General features: G+C 36.9%; 1 protein-coding gene across 6 annotated transcripts; it reads right to left on the reverse strand.

Annotated features, from left to right (window-relative positions):
- Positions 1 to 26162, reverse strand: LOC128019962 (DDB1- and CUL4-associated factor 6). Of its 6 annotated transcripts, none has more exons than XM_052606396.1 (21): positions 25758 to 26162; positions 21712 to 21773; positions 19426 to 19518; positions 18727 to 18912; positions 18468 to 18581; positions 17025 to 17160; positions 16538 to 16749; positions 12499 to 12592; positions 10581 to 10697; positions 9635 to 9991; positions 7331 to 7504; positions 5790 to 5849; positions 4523 to 4742; positions 3373 to 3479; positions 2993 to 3284; positions 2767 to 2808; positions 1879 to 2017; positions 1601 to 1757; positions 1423 to 1511; positions 984 to 1089; positions 1 to 625 (listed from the first exon to the last, which is right to left on the reverse strand). In XM_052606396.1, the coding sequence occupies exons 1-21, from the start codon at positions 25843 to 25845 to the stop codon at positions 567 to 569; spliced, it is 2904 nt and encodes a 967-aa protein (XP_052462356.1). In that variant the 5' UTR covers positions 25846 to 26162; the 3' UTR covers positions 1 to 566. The 6 variants fall into 6 exon arrangements, with proteins under 6 accessions (XP_052462356.1, XP_052462355.1, XP_052462359.1 ...); XM_052606395.1 differs by having other exon boundaries at positions 2969 to 3284; XM_052606399.1 differs by lacking the exon at positions 7331 to 7504 and having other exon boundaries at positions 2969 to 3284.
- Between the last annotated feature and the right edge of the window lie 76 nt (positions 26163 to 26238).

The following is a 26238-nucleotide window of genomic DNA, read 5'->3' on the forward strand; positions in this document are numbered from 1 at the left end:
TCAAAAACAGTTCTCACTTTAATAAACTTTTACAAACATTCTGCAGTGTAACAATGTATAATGGCTGTTTTGGATAATGACATATTGCAAGTAGTACCAGTAAATTGGGGTCAGACAGAAGATCCCTGTGCAACGCAATATTTACTAATGACAAAAAAAAAGCTATTTTTATACACAACATTGGTAAAGACTAAGAGAACGTTTTTAGCAAACTCGTGTTTGACATGCATAATTCCTGGTATACAAACATCAGAGTTCTTCATTTGAGGCTACAATAGGAATTCACAATTAACACCGCTCAAAGCTCAGCCAGTTGATTTAATAAATGAATATTGCACTTAAATACTCTCAAGAACCAGCTCTCTATAGTCACATCTTTCGATTGCTTGCATGTCATCTTGTTTGCATGAGCTCCCCAGACGCAGTTTACTCTCATATAGAGTAATAAGTTAGAAAAGTCTCATTAAAAAATAATAATGCCAAAAACTGAACTAATAAGGAAATAATCTATTTTGTAACTTGTACAAATCTCAAATGCTCAAGTGCACTGTAGAAAAAACAAACATTCACTGTTCATCCTCGTTCTCTTGTCCAGAGCCTTCTGAACGATCACCCTCCACGCGGTCTGAGAAAAACAGAAGGAAACAGGAAGAAAGATCACTCTTTTAGACACCTGTTCAAGGTGGTAAAACCAAATGCTGGAGTAAATATCCACTGATAAACGCTTCTTTTTAAAAAAATCAAACTGACCCCAAATTTTTGAAAGATAGTTTACATATTTGATCATTTATATACCAATTGTTTAGAATCTTAAATATTTCTTGCTCACTTGGTCATTAACTTCATTTGTTTAAATCTTTTTAATTTAATTTTAATTTAATAGTTTTTTCCGGCTTTAAGTGAAAAAGCCAAGTTTTCAGTGTGGGCTTCAGACTTTTGGATCTCTTTGTATGAATACAGTCAAAGAACACAAAGAAGTTCACCTGTTCTGACGTGATTTAATGAAGCCAGCATTCGGAGCATGAAGGAAGCAGGAACAGTGATGGTGTTCCTCGTCTCTTCCAGCATTAACTCATTACGAGCAATCACCTACAGCACACAAACAAATCAGGAAATTAAATCCACAAACTAGCCAACTATTCACACATACACACATACATATATATATTTATATTTAATAAATATAAATGGATACTTACTCCTATAGCTACAATATAGACATACCAATACAACTGCTTAAAATGCTATTTAATAATAATAATAATAATAATAATAATAATAATAAAAACGGTACGTAGAACTCTAGTGTCCTCTACTGGGGGGTTTAATTACATCTTGAAACAAACAACAGGTCTGTGTCATTATTTTAAGGATCAAAACAGACCTTTATCAACAAAATCAAATAGAAAACATTGTCCAAACCTCTTCGGCTAGGACTCTGTTAAATGACGCTGACTGTTCTAAAGGCGACCACAGCTTGATGTCATAGTCTATTCCAGATGAAGCAAGAACTGCAAAAAACAAAACAAAAAGTCAGACCAAATGATGTGATAATATAAAACAAAATCTTTATTGGTTCTCTGTCTATTGTCTTGCTCACTGGGGTCATAAGGGTGAGGCTGCAGGCAGTTGACCACATGGTTGTCGGCCTCCAGCAGCATCAGGTGCTCTCCCGTGTGTCTGTCCCAGACGAAGATATGGCCACAATCCGAGCCACTCATCACAAAGTTATTGCCCCAGAAACACGACTCCTTTATCTACATGTACAACCAGGTCAGTAAAGACTAATGTAATGTCTTTGTATGGTTCTTTACAAAATATGACTAGAACTAATAAGTTTGTGTACAATATACATAAGGCAATTAACTGTCAGCCTACCATGGTCCTGGAGTTGCGGTGGCCCTTGTACATCATCTTGACAGAGGGTCTCCTGATATTCTGAGTTTCACTCTCTTCCATCTCTCGCCGTTCTTTTCTCCTGCGGAACAGCTCCTGGATCCGAGCTGCGGCAGAGCGTCTATGAAAAGTGGAGCATGCAGAATTATGCTTATGAAAAATCAACTTCAAATTTTTTTTTTGCAGACAATCTAGATGCTGCTTCACCTATCAAGCATTAACTTTTGTGTGAATGAATTCATATAATTGTTTATATATATATATATATATATATATATATATATATATATATATTTCATAAATAAATAACAGCTGAACCGCCTCAGAAAGAGCAATTATTAAAAATACTGAACATAAATGCAAAAAAATAAATAAAAAAAAAATACCAGATAATATTTCAAAGTAGAGGAAAACAAATACACAGGAAAAAAAAGGGGGTAACAGAATAATTAGATTTCTTCTAAGTGGTCTAAGAGAAGTTCCCATGTGCCTTCAAATGTTTTTGGTGAGCTAAGCTTACTAAACATAACAGTTTCATTTTAATAATACAGAGCATCTCATTTAGCCATCTCTCGAAACAAGAGGCTTGTGAAGATTTCCAATTAAGAACTATTACCTTTTAGGTCGCACCATTCGAGCATGCTGTTGGTAATTTGCTTGGTTAGTAACTAACCAAAGGGTCATTACTCAAACATTATGTGCACTCTCAGGCAGTGAAGTTAACAGGAACTACTTAATTACATACATAATTTAGTTAATAACATTTTACACAGCTACACAATATGAATACCAGGTTAATGAAAAGTAAATCAAATCTGAACACCTTGCAATTAGATTATATAAGTGTCCATCTCAGAAACATTACAGTACCTTATCATCCTATCCCCTACAGATGATCCTCTGTAATTCAATCTAATGAGAAGAGTAGCATTTTACTTTTGACTGTCCAAAGGATAAACACTATTTAACAAACATGCTCGTGTTTTATGGGACGTCCCGTCTGTCATAACATGTGCCTACACATCGTGATGATTTGCATCATTAAACATCTTGACATGACGAGAGTCCATACCTCTGTCCCGGCCCTCCTCTGTACCTGGCTGAAGGGATGAGGATGGGGTCATCGTCGCTGTCATCAGAGTCCTGATTGCGGGATGGCTGAGTCGAACCCTGACCACCCATCCCTGTGGTCTCGCTCCTCCTGCACCGCTCACTCAGCTCCCCCGAACCAGCAGCCTGGAGCTCCTCTGAAGGAGCACTGGGACGAGCCGTGGCTTCAGTAGACAGTGGTGTGCTGTTTTGAGAGCTGACGGAGGTCTTTTCTGTGCCACTGTCTGCAGTTTGGCCCCCATCAGGTGTGGGTTGACTCTCTGAGGGTGAGCTTGAACCTAGTTGTGAGAAAAGTTAAGATAACCTAAAATAGGCCACACAACCAACACAAATTTTTTAGTAATGGTCATGTGGTTGTAGACTCACATTGCTCTGATGTTTCTCCAGCGGGCTCCGCTCTGGTCTGGCTCTCACACACCTCCCCAGGCTTATGTCGCCCACTGCTGCATTTGGCACCGGACGCTGGACTGCTCCTGTGCACAGTCGAAAAATAAAAGTGATTTGCTCTTACAAAAAATGCCATTCTTGAAAATAATATACTCACAATTAAATAAAGGAGGAAGCCATAGAGAATTTATGGTCAGACAAATATGGTCATTTCAAAGTACAGGGTCTTTGTGAACTGGTTTCATAACTCGTTTTTTTTTTACATAAAACTGACATCTAACTTGAGAAAATATATTTTTTTGCTTCTGATTCACACAATGTCTGAACTGTTAGAACTCTTTTGTGAACGTTCTCAGCAGCAGGCGCGTGAGGCATCTTCTTGCTTTACAGCAGATACAGACTTATAAGTGCATTACCGCCACTTTTTTACTGTATGTTACTGCACATAACTCCTGTGCTTGCCTCTCTCCACTGTTCACTGGTTAGGTCCCGGAATTGATTGTAACACTTTGCTTTTTGTTTATAAAGCTTTACATGGTCTTGCCCCTCAGTATATCAGTGATCTTCTTGTCCCATATAATGCTTTATGATCCTTACGCTCTTCCAGTCAACTACTTCTCTCTGTTCCTTGCTCACATTACAAAACTAAAGGTGACCGGGCCTTCTCAGTAGCTGCCCTCTCTATATTAGATCCTCCCCTTCGGTTTATACTTTTAAATCTTCAATAAAAACTTTTCTGTATTGTTAATGTTTTGAATGATGGTGTTTATATTTTGACATGTTTTCAATGTTTTGATCCAGTGTGTTAATTCTGTTTTAGTATTTGTTTCATTTTTGTTTTAATACCTCTGTATAGCACTTTGGTTGCAACCTCTGTTGTTCTGAAATGTGCTCTATAAACTAATAAACTAAACTAAAATTTTTGGGTGAATGATCACTTTATCCCTTTTTAAACAAAGTAATGACTTGTGGTTCAGTAATAAGCCATTTTAGGTTTTATTTCAAAATAATATCTTGTTATTTTGTGAGCCTTTTATGAGTGATTCAGTCATTGGTTTTTATATATAAACTAGCCACTTGAGGGGGTGATTTGCATGCTGAGGTCAAGGCTGGTTCTCTGGTCACTCACCATTCATCCGTGAAATCCAGTTTGATGGTGCTAGTGGTGGTGCCTTCAGTGCTGTAGTGCAGACTAAGGACCGGTTCTGCTGTGCCAGTCCGTCCAGGCCCTGGAGGAGTGCTGCTGCTGCCAAGTGAAGGCGCTGATGTGGATAGCACAGATTCTGTAGTGTCTGGGGAAGCTTCGCTGACACCTGTACTTTGATCACGGATTACATGTCCTGCTGCTTCTGCAAGAAAGACAGAGGAAACACTTTTACAAATAGTGCTTTCCTTAGGAACATTACATTTCTCACTACTACAGTTAATCACAGAAGCAGCTTTCTGAAATATTAGCATGTGATTATTGAGTAGTGACCTAGTTCATACTAAGCTTCAGATGCTCAGATTTAACTTTAGCATTTTGACACATATTAATGCCTTTTTTACATGACCATATTTTAGACCCCGTAAACCTACCACATAAAACTTAATTACCTTACCATCTATTAACAAGCATCAATTTACGAGTTTATTGAGGAAAAAGCTGTAGTTAACAGTTAGTTAATAATGAGAATTGGTCCCCAAACTAAACTGTGACCAAAAAGAAACAAAAAAGGTGGGAAAAAAGGGGTGTAAGCAAAGTGGGTTGCACAGATAAACAAAAAATAATTATATTAGAGTTTGTTAAAGTTCAACAATTGCAAGCAGTTAACTCAAAGCAAAGATTTGGCACAATGCAAGGTAAAAGGGATCAAAGGACTTAAATATTTCTTGTTCTGTCAGGGAAAATATGCAGACACCAATATGTCGTTTTAATGTATAATTAAAAAACAGGAAAAAGCAACAACTGAAAGTCTCCATTTCAAATCAGCGTATTACACTGATTTCTAAAGGATCATGAGACACTGAAGACTGCTAGCTGCTGAAAATTCAGCTTTGTGATTACAGGAATAAATGACATTTTATGACAAGCCCACATCAGTCTTGTGGAGGCTGAACTCATTATGTTGAGAGTGAGAAGGAAAGAAAAATGTGTCCTTGGGTACAGGACATTATTTGAAAGGTGAGCTTTATATGAACTTGGCCCCACAAAAGAGGGAGAAGGACTGAAAATGATTCCCAGAAAGCCTCTGTATCTTTCTGTAAGTTTCTCTGTTTAAGGAGAGGCACATCTACAGAGTATTCTTAAGATGACTGAAGACAAGAGCCACTTTAATCAGAAATGCACAGAGCTCAGACGCAAGGGAGTGAAAGACAATGAGGAAAAGGAGAGGAAAAAAGAGGGAAGGACGCACCCTGCTCCTCATCCAGAGTCATGGATCCAAGCTGTTTGTTTACCACAGATGAGGGAGAATCTGAAACAAAAAGAAGACGTACTGAACAACAGATCCAGTACAAACATTTAAGTGCAGACCTAAATCCTCAGGAAACATGCTGCAGCACAGGCAGAGTAAAGAAAAAAAACCTTCCCTCAAAAATCAAAAGCCACAAACTTTGTAAAGCTGAGTCTAGAAGGCTTAGTTCTGGGTTAAAGAAACTAAACCAAGGGTTACAGATTGGGTAGGCTGTTCCTTCAAAAAGCCTTCTTTACTGCAGAATTCACTTTCAGGCAGAATAAACAAGCTAGACAGAAATTGGTAGTTCAGGAGTTGAGACTGATGGTGGCAGAAAAGTTTATTCAAATGCCAGACCTATGTTAACATTGACAGTCCATTGTATTGAAACTCCAGAGACCCCCTACCCCCAGAAGAAGTTGTTGCTGAACTAATAGTGCAATGTTTTAAGCACAGAAAATACATTGCACACAGTATGGTTATCGAATAAAATAAACTTATGCTGAATTGCCTGGCTTCACAGACAACAAATATATTCAGTTTGCCTCGAACCATTTCATTATGTGTCTACAATAACTAAACACATCACACTCGGTGATAGCATCAAGAATGATTTTGTGGAATATTGCAAAGGGAAGAAGAACAAGAGAAGGTATGAAAAGAACAAGATTAATATGGATCAATGTTCAAGGTTTAAATAGGACAGGAAAAAAAACTGCCAACACCAACCAGTACAAACCAGCTTTATATGTAAATATGCGGTTGCATTCCAGGTCAAACAATCAACAGATGGAAGTATATGCATATTGTTTGACATCTGAGCTCTGTTCCAAGATCTAGTAAGCTGCCCCACTAACTACTGACTACACAGGCAGCTATCTTCTCAGGCTCTGTCCTAAATCCAGGTGCAGTTGATGTGGACACATGTCTGTGATGTCATTTTTCCCAATTGTCAATTCATAAGGACTGTGACTCAGAAGGGTTCAAAAGTAAAAAAAAAAAAGTTCCTTTATTCAACAAGGACACATTACATTTATCAAAAGTGACAGTAAAGATTTGTGAATTGTTAACAAAAAAAAAATTGTACTTCAAATAAATGCTGCTGAATTGAAATTTCTATTCTTCAAAAATACAGTGGGAAAGCAAAACTGGGAAATACATGTCCCCCTGAATATCTATGGCCATTGTGACTGAATATCTGTGATTCAGATTTTGGCCTGCTTTTGTGTCAGGTGTTTATCTGATGTCTAAAAATGTCATGTAGTTGGGCAGCTCCCTAAGTTTTGGAACACAGCTGTGCTGTTGCTGAATGTGAGCGTGAATGAGCAGCAGTTAGATGTGTGTGTGTGTGTGCGTTTGTGTTTGTGTGTGTCAGAGGGGAGGGAGAGGAACTCTCTCCATTAACCAGAGGTGCAGAAGCAAACCAGAACAGCCATGAAACAGACAGCCAGAGGTGTGAGGATGTTAAAGGAGAGTGGGGATGCAGGCTGGGAGATGGTAACCTGCAGGGGAGCACGGGTCAGCAGCAGCAGCCTGTTGGGCTGAGCTCTCTGGGCTGGAGGTCACAGGTACAGAAGGGACCGAGCGTCTGCCCTGTCCAGGGGGGTCGGACAAAAGAAGCAGTCTCTGCAAACGTCTACAGACTATACTTACCGGCAGCCTGCGAGGACCATATTCTGACAGTGTGGGGTCAGAGGGAGAGAGAAGAGCAGGATGGGAAAGTTGATGGGATGGGGAAAAAGAAGAGAGGCAAATCAGAGGTAAGGAGGAATGCTGGGAAAAAGAGAAAATTAAAGATTGAAGCTATATGCTGAGAGATGTTAGACAAGACTGGAAGGTTTCATCACCCATCAAAAAATAAATAAATGTGTGCATTACACGTCCACACATGTTCTATGGGCATGAAGAGAAATGCACACTTATAAATGTCTGCAATGGCACGATGAGCAAAAAAGGAGGGATTTATCATTATATATATATATATATATATATATATATATATATATATATATATATATATATATATAAATAAAAACCACTACATGTTGCATCCTGCTTCTGTTTGTGTGATTTTTTGATGCAGGCCCTAACGGCACACATTGCTCAAAAAATAAACCCCACTTGAGGACAACAAATCAGTCAACACATAGGTCTTATATAAAGGAAGTGCATTGAGTTGGATGAAAGATGTAAAGCAGACATGGTAAATGGACCTATTATATAAATGGAATTAGGTGAATTTGTACATTATCATATGATCTGAATTAAGCCAATCCTTTGGTACTTTTATACTTTTAAGACATTTGCACAACTATGGATCACATTTTATTTGGGATATCAACAAATATGAAATGATATTAGAAGTAATTCAGCATATGTGTCCCTGGACCACAAAACTCTTTAGTGTAAATTTATATATATATATAATCTGAAAGCTCAATAAATATGATTTCCAAAAATGTATGGTTTATTTGGATCGAACAATATTTGGCCGAGATACAACTATTTGAAAATCTGGAATCTGAGGGTGCAAAAAAATGTTAATAGTGAGAAAATTCGCCTTTGAAGTTGTACAAATGAATTTTTAGCAATGCATATTACTAATCAAAATTTACGTTTTGATACATTCACGGTAGAAAATTTTCTAAATATCTTCATGGAGTAGAGACTGTAGATGGTTCGCACTCTGAAAGACTAGACAAAGTCTTTGACAAAAAGAATCAATCATTTATTTAGAGCAAGAGCAGACGTTTCAGCCATCCAGCTATTCTCAATGCTCATAATGAATCAACCACAGACATGCAGTCAAGTAATACCTGATAGATAATCAGGAAACAAGTAACAGGTGCAAAGGGAGGGGCTTCAGCCCAGACCCAGAAAACAAGTAAAAACACAGTTCTTTTAATAGCAAAGTTAACAATATTTATCTCTAAAAAAGAATAAAGGCATTTACAGAAAACATGAATAGTTTATCTCTTCATTCATCCCTTTCGGGAAAAGGCTGTTGAGTTCAAAAATCCAAAAAGATTCTCTCTGTAGCAGTTTTTTATCTACATCACCACCTCTTCTTTTAGGCAAAACTCTTTCTATGCCCAGAAATTTCAGGTCAGAAATTGCATGCTTAGCTAGTTGAAAATGTTGGGAAACAGACGAAGTTGCATCACATCTCCTGATTGCACTCAAGTGTTCAAGTGTTTTTTAGAGATAAATATTGTTAACTTTGCTATTAAAAGAACTGTGTTTTTACTTGTTCTCTGGGTCTGGGCTGAAGCCCCTCCCTTTGCACCTGTTACTTGTTTCCTGATTATCTATCAGGTATTACTTGACTGCATGTCTGTGGTTGATTCATTATGAGCATTGAGAATAGCTGGATGGCTGAAACGTCTGCTCTTGCTCTAAATAAATGATTGATTCTTTTTGTCAAAGACTTTGTCTAGTCTTTCAGAGTGCGAACCATCTACAGTCTCTACTACATTTTACTGGTTTTCACGCACCTGGACTTACAACTAGCTTTCATCTGAGCGCAACAATATTCCCTTGTCCTCTAAATATCTTCATGGAACATAATCTTTACTTAATATCCTAATGATTTTTGGAATAAAAGAAAAATTTTATCATTTTGACCCATACAATGTCATTTTGGCTATTGCTAAAAATATACCCCAGCGACTTAAGACTGGTTTTGTGCTCCAGGGTCACAACTATAAAATACGGACTTTAAATGGAACATTATGTGCATGTAAACATGGTCACTGCCTCATATTAAAGATGAATGCACAGTGTTTTTCCAATTGTGACAAACTTACCAGATAAAGCTGCCTCTCTTGACGGGGTGGGAGTGGCTGAAGGAGTGGGCGTGACTTCATCCTGGCTCCTCTGCTCTGTGTCCGGCGAGGAGAGGAGAAAGGCGGAGACAGTGCTTTCCAAGGAAGACGAGCTGGAGGGGGCAGGGGCTGTCACAGTGGAGGAGGAGCCTGAGGATGAGGAGGAGATAGACTTGGGGAGCGGCTCTGCAGGTGCAGGAGGAGCAGCAGGTGCAGGGGGAGGATCAGAGGAGGGTGTCTCCACCACCATCGCTCCTTCAGCTGAGACCCCAGTGGGCTCCTGTGCCTGAGTGTGTGTTTCTGAGGTCGCAAATGTCCCTTCTGGTCGAGCTGGCGTACCTGGAGTCAAATCATCAAACATGGAGTGTACTTTTAAGAGTAAGTTTAATTTTTTTTAATTTTATTTTTTTTTAAGTAGAGAACATTTAATAAAATAACTGACACCCTTTCATGTGACACATGCTTTGATGCATCGTTCAATGGCTGATGTTTTTTGGAGAATAGGATCAAAGTTGAAAAAGCCTCCATAGAGCTTAATACATTGTGAAATGCCAAAGTAAGTCACATACAGAAGAGCTTTTAAGGCCCTGATATACTTCAAGCTAAACAGAAAAATGATCTGGTGTGACGTCATTTCAAAACAAATTGAGGTCCAAACTAAGTTTGTTTGGAATACAAAACAGCTTGCCAAAGCAAACTTTCCGGGAAAGGTTGTCAACACATTCAAACTACCATTGGTCCATGAAGATTATTTTGTTATAACATAACAGGTAGGTGCTCTGAGGATCTGCCTTCTTTGACAGACTGAACAGAAGTAATCAACCAGAGAACATTTCCATGTTAAAGTCAGATGCAAAACAGGAGCACAATGGAGAGCTGCTTTTGTGTAGAAAGTGAAGTTGTAATTCTAAAGCCTGCGTTGTTTTACCTCTGGGTCGAGTTTGAGGACGTGCTCTGCTGCCCTGCGCCTCACTGGCCTCCTCGAACCAGCGTGACAACATGTCCGACATCCTCTGCATGAGCGATACATTTGGACTCTGCTCTCCTGCAAACACAACAAACTTCTTAGTAATTAATATCAAACCAGACCAGAACCTCAAATCTTTTCCACTCACAGAAAGCAGAAGCACTGGAAGCTGCAATATGCAAAGTAGTAGCGAAGTGAAGCATTCTTTGGACTAAATCCCTGTGAAAACCTAACAAGCTCCCCTTAGACAGACTAAGACTAAATTTTGGTCATTGCAGCGGTGAAATTTACAGCATCATGTTATTACAAAGCACCCCAAAATGCCCTGAGCATGGAGCTCATAGGTATTAAACATGGTGCAGCATGAGGTAATATAATTATAATACTGCGCTCAAATCCCCAACCCTCTGTGGACAAAAGCAATGTTTTCCTCAACATTTGGAAAATGTTACATCAATTAAATCAGTGATTGGGACATGTACAGCGGTTACAGAATATAATTACCCACTGAATCAACACATTTTGTTGCTTTGCAGCCTGAATTAAATATGGAAACAGTTCTTGGTTTTTTTGAGATATAAAACCAACATAAATAAATAATAATCTGAATCACTGATTTGGAAAAAGGATCACCCCTTTGTGTTGAACCACCTTTTGCTTAAATTACAGCCTTTAGTCTGTTGGGATCTGTCTTTACTAACTTTGCTATATTTGCCCACTCTTCTTTGCAGAACTGCTCAAGTTCAGTTAGATTTGATGGTGACCGTTTGTAGACTACAGTCTTCAAGTTATTCCACAGATTTCCATGGGGTTTAAATCTGGGCTCTGACTAGGCCATCCAAGGATATTAATCTTTTTTTCCTCTAACCAATGTGTGCTCAGTTTTGCTGTGTTTGGGTCATTGTCATGTTGTAAGGTAAACTTTCTTCCCCACTAACAACATTCTGGCAGGGGAACAATATTTTGCTCCATTCATTTTAGCTTCTATCCTGACAAGGTCTCCAGTCCCTGCTGCAGAGAAACACCCCCAGAACAGGATATGACCACCTCCGTGCTTTACTGGAGGAATGCTGTCATTTGGATGGTGAGCTGTACTGGATTTTCACCAGACATATCGTTTGGTGTTGTAACAAATAATACATTTTTTGTCTCATCTGCCTCAAAATCTTCAAGGCATGTTTTGTCAAAGCTCATGTGGACTTTCTTGAGTGGATTTTTTCTTGCAACCCTCCCATACAAGCCACATTTGTGGAGAATTTGTGTTCTTGTTGTCACATACACACAGTGACCACTCTTTGTCATAAATCCCTGCTGTTGGCCTCTTGGTTGCCTCTCAGTTCAGTTTCCTCTGGGCTCTTTCATCCAGTTTAGAGCAACGTCCTGATTCAGGGAGGGTCTGTGTTGTACCAAATACCTTCCACTTTTTTATTAATAGACTTCACTGTGCTTCTAGGCATTTATAAAGCCTTTGAAATGTTTTTGAATCAATCTCCTGACTTGTGCCTGTCCACAACTTTATCCCAGAGATCTTTTGAAAGTGCCTTTCCACCCATAGTTTACTGTTTGCTTCAGTTGCACTACTAAGAACTGAAATGCTCCAGGAAAGCTCTTTTTTAATGCTGAGCTAATCAAATGACCACAGCTGATCACAGTTGAAAGTCAAAAGGATTATTGGCCATTGAGAAGGTGATTAACTACACCTGAATGAGTTTACAAGTCTTTTTTTAGGAGCGGGTGATCCTTTTTCCAACTTAGTGATTCTTTTCTATACCCACTGTACAAGAACACATATCTGTGGATCTATTCCTGGTGCATTAATCTGAAGTCACCCAATAAGTGTTTTTTCGCTCCTGTATGTGCGCTGTGCATTCTTTCTTACCATCACGCTCCCTCTCGCTCTCAGGCCGAGCGCGTGGTCCTGTGTCTGACCAGTCGCCTCTCAGACGCAAGCGCTTGACCGGGGGCTGCCTCAGCTGTGGGAAGACACATCAACAAGCTGTCAGTCAGTCAAAACCTCTCACACGCCCAAAAATAACACTCTAAAATAACTTTAGAATCATCCGGTCTGGCACGTCTGCAGGAAGTACGACCAACAAACATTTCAATGAGGGCAGATCTCATAACGGTGAAGTGAAACAGGACTGCCATCATGGATTGAAACCAGAGGTCAATAACAGAGGGTTCTCTAATTATTACATTGTAAGATAAAAAGTAATTTTTGAAAAATTAAAATAAGCATTAGACGAAAATGCAATATTAAGTTCACTTCAACCAGAGCATAAAGTAAAGAGTAAAAGTTCAACTAAATGCATCTTTGTGCCACCAAAGTTAAAATATACTATAAATAAAATGTAATGAACAAGAATATGACACTTTACATCAATAAAGATTATTTTAATGACTTTATCATCATAAAGTATGTGATATAATGTAATGTATATATTTTTAATGACAATGGGGTCCAAATGTTGACTTTAAAATACATTCTGGAAAATAATGTACACAGAAGAAAGAAAGTTAATTTGGGGGTGAACTATCCCGTTAAAAAGCAACACTCAATTTGCTACAATATGTATAAAGCGGTTTCCGTTTGAAACAAGGTGTCATAAGTCTGAAAGAAATTATAGAACTTGGGATGTTGATGGGATAAACTACTGAGGCCACATTGCCATGTGCCTCGCTCTCACACTTTTACCATCTCAGTCAGTCAGGACACTCTATTTTGAGTGCTAGGGTGCATTAACAAGACAAGTACCGGCTCGAACACTGCCACATTAGACCAAACAAAGCATGCCAGAGACCAATGCGTTCATTCTAAAAATAATCTAATAATGAGCACTGCAGCTTCTCTCCACTTCACATGGAGGGATAAAGTGAGCTATTCTTTTTTTACTTGTAAGATGCTGAAGAGGACACATGCCTGCTAAGGTGCTTGTGGTTTAATGCAAGTGACAAAACCATGGCTCTTTAAACTATTTTTAAAATAATATTATTTAAAATATAAATCTGAATTCTTTATTCCTTTAACCATTACTAGATTACTTCACTATATTTCCTTTTGAAACTTTTTTTAATGGATGGGCCTCATTCTAATGAATACGCTATACTATATAGGTCCTAAGAGGGACCCTCTCTAATAACTTTGCTGCTTACAATGAGTATGAATACCATACATACAAGTAAACTGTAAACTCAACAATTTCACATTGCTCTAGCTCCACATTCACTGATTACAAAACAGTTTAGTAAAACCTTAGTGTTGTAGCAAAGATTTATTGAAGTCAACAGGAGCACCTTCATTCTCACTGGCAGTCACTGTGCACTGGGTGCCTATTTCTGTCTCAGCTGTGGACCTCTGTGTGTGTTTGCAACTCTATTTGGAAAGGAATCTGATCGCCGGGGATCCGGACACAGCTGATCACAACGTACAAGAGCTGAAGGGACCAGAGCGGTGACCCAGCAAATTTAACTACTATAGTTGTGGAAAAATGAAGGAGTGTGTAGACTGGCAGTTTAGATGAAAGAGACTTAATTTGAGTATATATGCATAACAAAATATAACAATGTTCATATACTAACTTTCAAAAGCTTGGGGTCAGTAATGGAGTCATTAACAATTTTAATCAGAAAGGATGCATTCAACTGATCAAAAGTGAGAGTAAAGACTTTTACATGAAAAAAAAAATAATAATAATGTTGACCTTTCTATTCATCAAATTTATCATGAATTCCACAATAATATTAAGAAGCAAAAACTGTTTCCAAGATTTATGCTAAGAGATATTTATTGACCACCAAATCAGCATATTATCAATATTTCTGAAGGATCATGTAAGACCTAAGACTGGAGTAATGGCTACTGAACATTCATCAGTCATTATAGGAATATACTGAATTTAAAAATTTATTAAAATATAAAACAGTTATTTTCAGTTGTAAAAATGCATCACAATCAGTGTTGGGGAAAGTTACATTTAAAAATAATGCATTACAATATTGCATTACTACCTAAAAAAATTAACTAATTATGTTACTTAGCTACTTTTGCATTACTTTTTAAATCTGGGCTAGGCTTGCTTGTTTGCTTCTAATATTAAACAGTAAATAATATTGGCAAATGTAAAAACTCTTTCACACCAAAAGCCTCAGGCTGAAGGAAATGTAAATTCACGTCTGCACAGCAGAAAACAGAAGAAGAAAATTCAACACTCTTCAGCAGTAAACAAGAAGGAATTTTAGTTTATTTTGTGAGTGAGTAGAATTAATTCATGTTCACATTTATTCTAGAACTAATGCAACATCTTACTCCAGATTTCTCTCTACATGGGGACAGGAGAGCTTTCAATCAATAAATGGTAAAAAAGTAACTGGCGTTACTTATTTGAAAAAGTAAAAGTAGATATTTTCTTGTAAATGAAAAATTAATGCATTACTTTACTAGTGACTTGAAAAAAGTATCTGATTACGTATGTTGTAATTTATATTAAAAAAAAAAATAATGGAGAAAAAAGTCTTTACCAGGGGCATGTCAGTTACTCATAAGCGAGAATATAGGTGCTCCAGAGAGGGAAAAAAATGTCAAAAACAAAAAGTGGATCCCATTGGAAGAAACAAAACAAATCCAAGTCCAGGAACTCACATAGCAGGCAAAATATAAAAAGCCTTTACTGTAAGACAGGGCTACATGTTAAAAAACAGCAACGTGTATCAGCCCAAACAGGCCTTCGTTAGCGTGTGCGAATGTTTTTAGTGGTATCAAGGATTCTACACATTGTGACAGATAATTGTTGCTGGATACGTGTTGCATCATGCCTGGTTATACACAATGTATTAATCACAATGCCCGTCTAACTTCCTTTGCTTTTTCTTTCCCTTATCGGTGCACTCAGTCATATATTTCCTCATTAAATTATTTTAAGCATAAAATAAATGAATTGTACATTGAAAAATATATTTAAAATAATGCTATCATGCAGTGTAACTGTACAGTTTCACTCACAGAATACATGTATTAAAAAAATCAATATGGTATTAAGATATAAAATTCCCTATTGTATATCTTTATTCCCTGGTGAGAGTCAGTCTTAAAGAAATATCACTGAGCAGTGATCCACATCCTAAGCCACAGCAGCAACATCGTTTGAGCTGTCCTCTCCGACACTTCTCTACAAAACTAATTTCAAACTGCAGCACTGAAGCGCAGTACTGCTGAGGATTACACAGAGTGCATGAGACAAGAGTGCAGAGAGCTTCAAAAGTCCTTTATTTAGTTTTTGCTTTAGGCAAGAACAGACTTGATTGGCAAAATGAAAAGGTTGGTTTAAATCAATGCATCTATATCAAACCTCAAGTTACCCATGATATGGCTGCATTTTGAAATGCTTGGTAATTTTAATGTGGCACTGATCTCACAAGAACTATGGCAAGAGGTGTTGGAGTCTTGTCAAGCGCTGTGTAGCAGATTCATGGGCTTTTCCTTTTTGTTCTGCTCTCACGATGTGAAAATGACAAGAGACACCGTAGTCTTGTGATCTGGTCATCTGATTTAAGTAACAATTTCCCATGAATTATTCCACTGGTCTACACTTGAAATCTCACATTTCAATACACACATCTTTCCATCGGTCTATATCTTCAAAGAGTGTTTAAAATCTTTTTCTCCCTTTTTCTTCACTTTTAAGCCCTATTACCTTCCTATTATAAGAGATTGTTTCTGAAGTAAGGAAAGTCAATAGATAAGATATTTCAATTTACTTTTTATCTGTTTTTATCTGAATAATATAAAGCATTCTGAATTATTCAGAGGTGTTTTTAAAACATCAGAAAATTAAAAATCAATGTAATCTCTGCTCTCATCATTTGCTCACCAAGCTCTAGTGTAAAAACAACCAAAGAACATCCACCTGATATCTGCTTACCTCCTCTCGCCGCTCTTCAGAAGGGCCCTTGAGCTCCCTGGCCTGGTCATCTTTGGGGTCAAACAGGTAGATGTAGTCAGAAGAGTAACTGACCAGCACTTCTTGTCCATCTTCACTGTAACACAGAGAGGTTACGCGGCAGGACTTGGTGGACAGGTGTGCTGGGACGAAACGTACACACATGCCGATCGTCCCTCTGCCCATGTAGTTACCTAGTAAAACAGAGAAACCTTTCTAAGATCATTTAAAGAAAGCATTTAAAACATTGGCCTTATTCTCTAGTTTAAAAGAGGAACAAATGTTTTATAGATTCAGAGTTTAAAACCTCTCATTGCAGTGATCAAAACAGAAAGGACACAGATCCATATATGATTCCAAATGCTAAATATAAAAGATCATTAAATCACATGGCACATATTTGTTCCTCTATGAACCTGATATACAGAATAATAAAAGGCTGAAATGCAGAGCATGAACTATTTCTCACCCGTAGCTCTTGTTCCCAGCATTCTTCTGTCATAGATCCTCACTGAGCTATCTGAACAGCCCACAGCAAGATAGTAGGGGACCAGGGGGCAAATGGATATTGAGGTAGCAGCTCTCCGGCAATTAATCAAAATGTCCTGATAAGGGAGAGCATAGAAAAAGAGAAAGTGGGCAATGACATAGAGAGGGAGAAAGGAATAAATATGTTGGTAGTAACTAAAAACCAGAGGTTATGAGGAAATCTTTAAATAAACATTAGTAAATCACACTCAAAGGTCAAACAGAAAGAACAGTTCGGTTTTTTAGATATACGATTGATTGAGAGTATAATTTGGAATATAACCAATAAAGTTCAAAAGGGTAATAACCCCAATGTTTTTGAAAGAAGTCTTGTGCTTACCACGGCTGCATTTGTTTGACTTAAAATACAGTAAAAACTATTACAATGTAATCATTTAAAATAACTGTTTTCTGTTTATTAATACATTTTAAAGTGTAATCTATTCCTATGATGGCAAAGCTGAGTTTTCAGCAGCCATTAGTCTAGTCTTCTGATTTACATTATTAATCAGAAAACATTGAAATATGATTTCTGGTGCTCTTTCTTTTGATGCTCAAGAAACATTTATTATTATTACTGCTGAAAACAGCTGTGCTTCTTATTATTTTTGTGGAAACATATTTACATGTAATACATATTTAAAGGGTGTACAAAGAACAGGGTCAAAAGAACAGCATTTACATTTTTTTTAACTTTATAAATAGTCTTTAGTGTAACTTTTGATCAATTTAATACATCCTTGCTAAATTCAATTAGCAACTATTCATTTTTTTATAAATGTTCCTGCATTTTTCCATATATACCATTATAAGTATAAATTACATGTTACATAATGTAAAAGTTGTAAATATAAAGATTTTTTCTAATTCCTCAAGGACCACTTGCAGCATCTTCACAAATAAAGGTTAAAAAGCTTGCCATTCAATAAAAAAAAACATCCAACCAAATGGCATTATTTTATTATTTATTTATTATTTTATATTTTATTTTATAATTCCGCCCACAAAAACAAATAAAAATTGGTTCAAAATCCTGCTTCACATCACATGTATTGTATACAGTAGTTTAAAGCCCTGCTACTAGCAGAACCCAAGTAGTGTGCCAAAAAATATGCCTTCTAATAGCAACAGAAAGCAATCGTGCCCTAATGGCAATAGCATCTTCACCGCACACACTCTGTGGGTTGAGAAATCAAGGTTGGAGGCTGCTTCCTCATAAGAATGTATCTGAGGAACAGGTTCTGCATCAGTGTTATTCACCAGCTGTAATGATGAGACTGAACGGTTTGGGAGGTGAGCCTGGTCTCGGATCAGTACAGCTCCTCCCCTGAAACATGCTGAGCTTTTGATGTATGTATCTACTACACAGTCAAATCCTTCTTACATCTTTACAGTCCTCTTTTGTGCAGCTTGTCTTCATCCGCATGTCAAACCACCTCACTGTACCATCTTCTCCACAGGACAGAAAGGTATATGGGTCATTTGGCACTGTCGCTATCTGTAGATAGAAACAGAAAGAGAGAAATATGTGAGACGTCACATTTCAACTCTAAACAAAGACACGGCTGACACAAAGAAACATTCCCAATCCCTCTTTGTGTATTTTGTTTCCTTCTCACTGTGCTCTTTAAATAACACTGTACCTCATAAGCAGTACCATAGTGGCAGGTGAACTGGCACTGCCTGTTGATTTCTTGGCTCTTCTCTGTGTGTGTGTAGAAAATGATGCCATCTCCTGAACAGGACACAATCTGTTGATCGTTAGTTTGAGGCATGAACTTTGCGCTGAAGATGTTGGCCCGGTGTCCTGAACGAATAGTTGTCTTGACCTAAAGGCAAAAGTACAGTATGGCGATTTTAACAAAACTGAACAAAAAACCAAAAATAGGAAACTGATTAGCACAGGGTTAGTTTAATCAAGCTTTAACATTGTAAAAAGATCAGAATTCAGTGCATCAATAATTTTCAGTTATTTTCACATTATGACCAATAACTAATAAATGGCTGTTATTAAAAATATGATATATTCTAGAACTTAATCTAAATGATATTTTATCTAAATAAATGAAAACTAAAACAATTAATAATTAAAAAAAATAACAGCTTACTAAAAAAGTACATTTAACATTGTTTTTAAATTATCACTTAGTTCTTGTAGTTTAACTTTTAATTAGATGACAGCAAAGGTAATCTATACAAGTATGTAAGTTAGAACGAATCACATCCAATATTGACCAATACTGATAATTAAACATTTGAATATAGGCCGATAACCAATATGGTACTGATTGTATGCTAGCGATTCAAAGTAATTCAATATTTTATCTGTGTCTTTAACTTACCTTTCTATTGTAAGGGTTTGTGATAACCAAGTTAGTGTCATCAGAACCTGATAAGATGTATTCTCCTGTGTCATTCCAGGATATGGTGTTAACCTTTAAGGAAACATGAAAACCAGGTAACATAAACACCAATTTCTTAAACTGAAGAGCTTGTTTTTTTCTTTTCCAAAAAACTGTGCCATAATTTAGCATAATTTAATTTAATAGCATAATTTAATCTCCATCAATTACTTTAAAGAAATAGTGCACCAGAAATGAACAGTCTGTCATCACTGATGCAGAAACCCATGATTTCTTCTTTGGAACACAAAAGGAGATATTTTGAAGAATTTGTGTTCCACAGAAGAAAGTAATTTCTATTTGTTGGCATCATTAACTAAGCATCACTGATAACATTATTATTTTAACCATCACATAAAATCCTGCTTTAAGATTTCAGAGCTGAAATGGACTGAGGCAGTGTGTGTCGCTTGGCCTTTAAGAGCAAGCGATCAATATTTCATTAACTCAAGGCTGATACACTCGTTTCCTCCTCTTTTTAGAGCAGCTCAGACCTCATCACACAGGATCCATTTCCTTTGACCTTTTCCTTTCTAAAATAACATCACATGGAGGGATTAAACATTTATCCCTCATTCTGCTCTTCCGCTTTTCACTCTACGGCTCTGCTTTGTGTAGTGGGGAGATGGAATTAGATTGAGTTGGATGTAGTAAGATGCACTGCGTGTTAAAATAACAAGTGCTGAAAGCAGCCTAAACTGTGTCATTAGTGAATGCGGGGAGTCAAAGCTGGATCCGAACCTGAAACATTACTCCAAAGTCTCTTCTTGCAGTTAAAAATGCACAGCAGGTATTCTGTAAATTTGTCCTGGTTTTACACATCAGCTGAAACACTTCAAAAATAGAAAAAGAGGAAGGCCATCTGATCAAACGGAATACACTAATAATTTTTTGTTTTGTTTTGTTTTATAAACTGCATCTGTTAGCAATTTCCACAAAAAGGAATAGCTTTTATAAAGACACAAGCGCGATGTTCTTTTTAGGGACAGAACTAGATATGTAAGCTATGGTAGTTTATGGTCAAACAATTTTTTTTCTTTATTTTATTGGAAATATAAATCAGCATTGATTTAGCCCCTACGAAGTGACAGCTAGATTTTAAACACTAGCTAACATTAAATAGATGCAACATCTGTAACCTTTAACTTGCAACCCTGTTACAGATTATTTCATTTAATTTAGTTATGCTCATATAAAAGCCTGTTTATTATGTAGTTCACCAAAAAAAAGAAAATTATGTCATCATTAACTCATACTTCACTTCTACTAAATCTGAATGAGCTTTTTCTTTTAAGCACAAAAGATGATATTTTGAGGAATGTTGGTAGCCAAACAGCTGACGGTAGCCAGTGACTTCCATATTATATATATTAAAAAAAAATTTAATACTATAGAAGTCAATGGCTACCATTAACTGTTAAACAATCTTTTGTGTTCAACAGAAGAAAGAAACTCATATAGGTTTGGAACAATGCTCACCAAAGTTGCATTTATTAGATCAAAAAACTGACCCCAAACTTTTTAAACGTTAGTGTATTTTATCAGAATACATAATACATTAAAAGATACAAATATTTTTAAATGGCCATCATTTGAGAAAAATGCTCATTGCAGCCAGTATATTTATGGCATCTACCAGCAGGGGCTTTACAAATTGGAATGTGTTGTATCTGCTTATTATGAACAGTCCTCGACAGATCATATTGAAGTACTGCCGTCTTTTCCTGCTGTGTTTCTGTGTTACTATCATACTCAGTATGAGGGATGTTTCCAGACAGTAGAAAAATACAGAAATATTTTCACTGACACAAACATATTAAAACCAGCTCCAATCATGGTTTTGCGAGTTTGTTAAAGCCTGTTAATGGTTATACTGGACTGTGTGTCGTTTGCGAGGCTTGCAATTAGAGCACATGGCTTTGTTGGATGTCCCAGCAGTAAAGCAGCACAATATGACATTCCCGATGGCTGCCTGCCGCCTATAAGCCTTCGAGTTTAAATCACTAACAGATAAAGAATTGGAGACACTAATAAGTGGGCAAAAAGAGATGCACACACAACACTCACACAAGTGATTCCCCTGAGACAAAATAACCCAGACACATTCTCCTACAGGCACATTTATCAAAGAAAAAAATTAGCCTACAAATAAAACTGCTGGGGGCGAGAGCATCAGACACAACTACAAACTTCATCACATGTGAAACAAAGACTTTAAAGACTTACACATCCATCGTGCACACTGAGAACTGCTTCAAGCTTCAGTCGTTGCACGAACTCTCTTCTGCCTGTAGGGGGAAAAAATGTATGCATTTCATTGTGGCAATTTTCATGTCCAAGATCATTTGCATTGTCTGCTAATTCACACAAGAGAATAAGAACAAGGACATATATTTGACCTGTCCCACATTCAATATACATTAAGTTCAGCCATTTACTGTAAAGCTGCCATTTCTGTGCCACTAGCATCACCAAACACAACTGCACAACTGACTGTCCAAACTGGTTTCTTTCCTTCTTCTACCTTTATTCACCAGTAACAATTATTTTAAAGAAATTAATACTTTATTCAGCAAAGACATTTAGAAGTGACAGTAAATATTTAATAATAATAATAATAATAATAATATTATTATTATTATTATTATTATTATAAATATAAATATTTAACAAATATAAAAAGCCATGGCTTCCATACAAATATTAAGCAGCCAACTGTCTTCAATAATGTTAAAAATAAAAATGGCTTCCTGATCACCAAATGAACATTACAATCAATTCTGAAGATCATATGACAATGAAGACTCGAGTAATGACGCTGAAAATCACCGGAATAAATGACATTTTAAAATATATTAAAATATGTATTTATGTATTTAATCAAATAAATGCAGACTTGGTGGGCATAAGAGACTTCTTTCAAAAACATAAAAAATCTTACCAACATCAAATTTTTGAACATAGATTGATCCAATGCTGAAATATCCAATGTGATCTCACGAGCAATTTTCACGTATTTTACAGGGTGACTAATTCGCACGACCTCACTCACATGATTTTGTATGATTTGTCTAGACCACAGTGATGGGTAGTTTTAGAGGCAGGGATAGGTGTAGGTCATTCGTACATATTCATGCGAATTGTGCAACTCATAAAATACGTACGATTTATAACAAATCGTATGAGTTTGTACAAGTGTGAGGTCATACGAATTCGTACAAATTAGCCACCTCACAAAATATGTACAAATTGCTTTGAGATTGGGCTTAAATATCAGGCCACTCAAACAAACAACATCAATGGGTTGATGATGCTGCCACAATCTTTCCAGTTTGGTTTTGAAATCAACCAACATTGCCAAAATGACACCTTTCAGTTAAAACACGATCAGCATATGTCATTCACTCTTACGCTGACTTTAGCTGTACAGTACAAACAGAGACAGTTTACTTTCAGTTTATATGAATAACAGGCACAATAATCTAAACCTGAAAGCACATTTATGGTGTAAATCATCCATGAAAATATATTACGTGGGTAAGGATGCTGGACTGGTTGTTAATGGCTGCTGAAATCTTCATTGCTTTGGAGAAATGCCAGAACACTATTACATTACCTCCTGCATTTGCTAAGTTGCTAAACAAAGATGAAAAACATCCTGTCATACGCTGTTGTAGTTAATGTCAACCACCCTGATTTGGTTCTTGTTTCGTTTTTTATTTGTCTAACCTCTTATACCTCAGATTTATTTGACAGGCAAACACTGTGGTTAAGGCCCAAATCTTGGTGCTATACAACCACTATACCAACTCACATTCAACAGCGTTTGCATTAAGAAACATTTATAACATTTATATATTTGTTGCTGACAAGCAGATATTTATGTGTGGCTGGTAAAAGAGAGATCTTTCCATGACTGTATTTTCAGCCTGTGTAATAAAGAGCTACAAATAGCAAGTGCCAAACTTAGGACAACCATTTTCAATGGTGCGAGCCCAGAGAACAGCAGTAGCCTGAGATGAAACTGATCTATGCATTGATGGTACAACCTCAACGAAAATGGTCTGGAAACAGAAAGCAAAAGTTTAAATTCATGGAAAAGGAATGTAGGTTAAATTATACTCTCAATCCATTCACAAATGCAGAAAACAGAGATGCTCTGTGTCGTTTTTCTGGCTGCTCTGTTTCTAACTATAAGCACTGGCAGGCTTTATAACATGAATGAGAGCCGAGCTAAATACAGAACGCTCTGAACGATATGCTATCATCAATCTCTGCATGTGAGATCCAGTGAAAAACAGCTCACAGACACCAAAGACAGAACATATTGGCACACTCCATTAATCAAACAGAATTCAGCATCCGATTTTTAGGGTACAGAGAAGACATGAGCTAAACTGGTATTGTCTAAAATACATATTTGGGTCAGACTAAGTGTTAGGGAGTTATTACATAAGTGTGCTTTGAAGTCTGCCAAGACTGGCTGACACTTCTCTCAGGTCTCTCAGCTTACGTGTAATACTCTGTGTGCTACATTACAAAGATACAAAACTCACCAGTAAGGGTAAAAATACCTTTTTTGTTGGGGGCGGGGGTTCACGTGAAAATGACTTTTAGAGATCAGATAATGACAGATTCTCTTCAATCTCAAGCCATGAGCACAATTTCTACCTATTCCTTTAAAGTATAATAGGCAGTGAGTATTACTGAATGAAAGTGCATCTCTCCTAGATTTAGTGAAAATTCTGTCATCACTACTATCCTATTTCAAACCCTCACACAAAGCCATATGACATTACAAGACCTATATTATAGTCCAAACATTATATGGACTAAGATTGTGGTACTCTCATGCTACTTTTTTTAAACAGCCCTTGTCTTGGTTCACTTTCACTGCATAAAAACAGCATTGAGATTCCACTAAATAACTCATTTTGTGTTCCACTGAAGAAAATAAATACCTGTTTTGAACAATATAAGAGTGAGTAAATGACAGAATTTTATATTATTTTATGTGTGTGTGTGTACTATTAATTATTTTGGAAACATTTTACAATCGTAATATGGTATAAAAAAAAAAGCAAAATAAAATTTCACGTTTTTTAAATTCTCTATTTAATCAGGGACAATACCCATTAATAACGCATACAAATCTGCTTAAAATGTGCCAGATTTAGCCAGGTGACTAATTTCCATGGGCAGTTCCAGTCCTATATGGCAAAACTGCAAAACATATCAATCTGTTCTTAATACTGAAAATAATTCCAGAAACAACGGAGCATGTTTTGTGTCAGAAATCAAGAGCTAGTGCTGTTAGTCAAAAGCAAGAACCTTGACATTTTAGGGAGCATCAAGGTCACCCATCTAAAAAGAAACACTGTGTCTACAGATATTAAAACACAACTACAGTGCTCCTCCAAGATCAACAAATAAAACAATTCAAGGGCACTTTTGTGTTTTGTATTATTTGAAGGATTATAAAAACCTGTTCACAATAAGATCGCCTCATTACCATAAAGATCTGTGCTGACATTCAATGACTACATACACTAATTAGCATATACTGCAAAATATAAAACCACAAGCCTAGTCTACTAATATCTCTTTACAGGTAGATCCTTCTACTTTTAGATATTGCTTCTTTAACTATATTGTTCTTAATTGTCAGAGCGGTTTTTGAAAATATTTTTTTCTGGGCACTTTATGGTTCATTTAATAAAAAATATTAATAATAAAAAAAATGATACCACGTTTGCTTAATTTATTTAAAACATTTTGAACAATAGACTTATGAGAAATTGATAGCATTAAACAATAATAACATTTGTGCCATTTTCTGTGGGGTCTATTTCACTTTTGATATCATATGCAATTGTGTATATTTAATGAGATATGCATCATTTGCGTATTCTAAAGGTTTAAATAAGCATAAATCATCACAAGGCAGAAAAGGAAGGAGAAATCTGTATCTAATTCAACTGTAGTACTTCCTCTTATATCTGATTATAAACACAATGCAATCTAAAGACAGAGCTCTTCCCTGACTAATCAGCTGGACATTTCTTTTCTTCTTCCTCTGAATCAAAATGTAACCAATAACACGTCTTTCTGAAAACAGACCAGCATCAGAGTAACAGGTCAGATGATCTCTAACCAGTGTCCCTGTCCTGTGTTCAAGCTCAAATGACAGCTGTCACCGAGAAATTCTTCGTAAACAAGTCTCCCAGATGACTTTCACGTGCAACGGTGTGATATCGGTCGTAGTTTCTTACCTAAATAATTTGTCCTGACCGCATATGGATCTGTGCATCCAATAGTGCGTTTTCGCACATCCCAAATGAGGTTGCCAGAGCAGGACATGGTGTTTAAACCTCTAATGTTGAGACATGCATGGATGAAACAAGGGTAGAGCAGACGCTTTCTTTTCTTGTGTGTTTGTGTTCCTTCCGTGCCGTTTGATTATTATTGTTTCCTAATAGTCGCTATAAGTTCATCGACCACTGACACTGGACGAATGAGAGAATATTACTCCTCAAAATCGACAACACCGAGGCGATCCAGGTTCGACACTTTGTACATGACTGCTTTGAGGTGTAGTAAAAATATTGTGCTTGTTGTTTGGGTATCCGCTTTAGCCTCTGCTGCTCTGCTACGTCAAATCCATATCGAGTCCGAAGCCAATGAAAGGGAACGAGTGGCTCGCTCTGGAGAGCGTCAAGTGTGCGTAGAATTTACGCCGATTCTAGGATCCCT

Source organism: Carassius gibelio, chromosome A9 (assembly GCF_023724105.1).
Source record: "Carassius gibelio isolate Cgi1373 ecotype wild population from Czech Republic chromosome A9, carGib1.2-hapl.c, whole genome shotgun sequence".
Lineage (NCBI taxonomy): Eukaryota > Metazoa > Chordata > Actinopteri > Cypriniformes > Cyprinidae > Carassius > Carassius gibelio.

Excerpts from the sequence above, each read along its gene's own strand:
- LOC128019962 (XM_052606395.1), bottom strand. The coding sequence starts at position 25,845 with ATGTCCTGCTCTGGCAACCTCATTTGGGATGTGCGAAAACGCACTATT. Across the intron at positions 17,161-18,467 it reads CAAAAGAGGACTGTAAAGAT|GACATTTTGATTAATTGCCG; the intron begins GTAAGAAGGATT and ends CTCCCTTATCAG. Across the intron at positions 9,992-10,580 it reads TCCTCAAACTCGACCCAGAG|GTACGCCAGCTCGACCAGAA; the intron begins GTAAAACAACGC and ends ATTTGACTCCAG.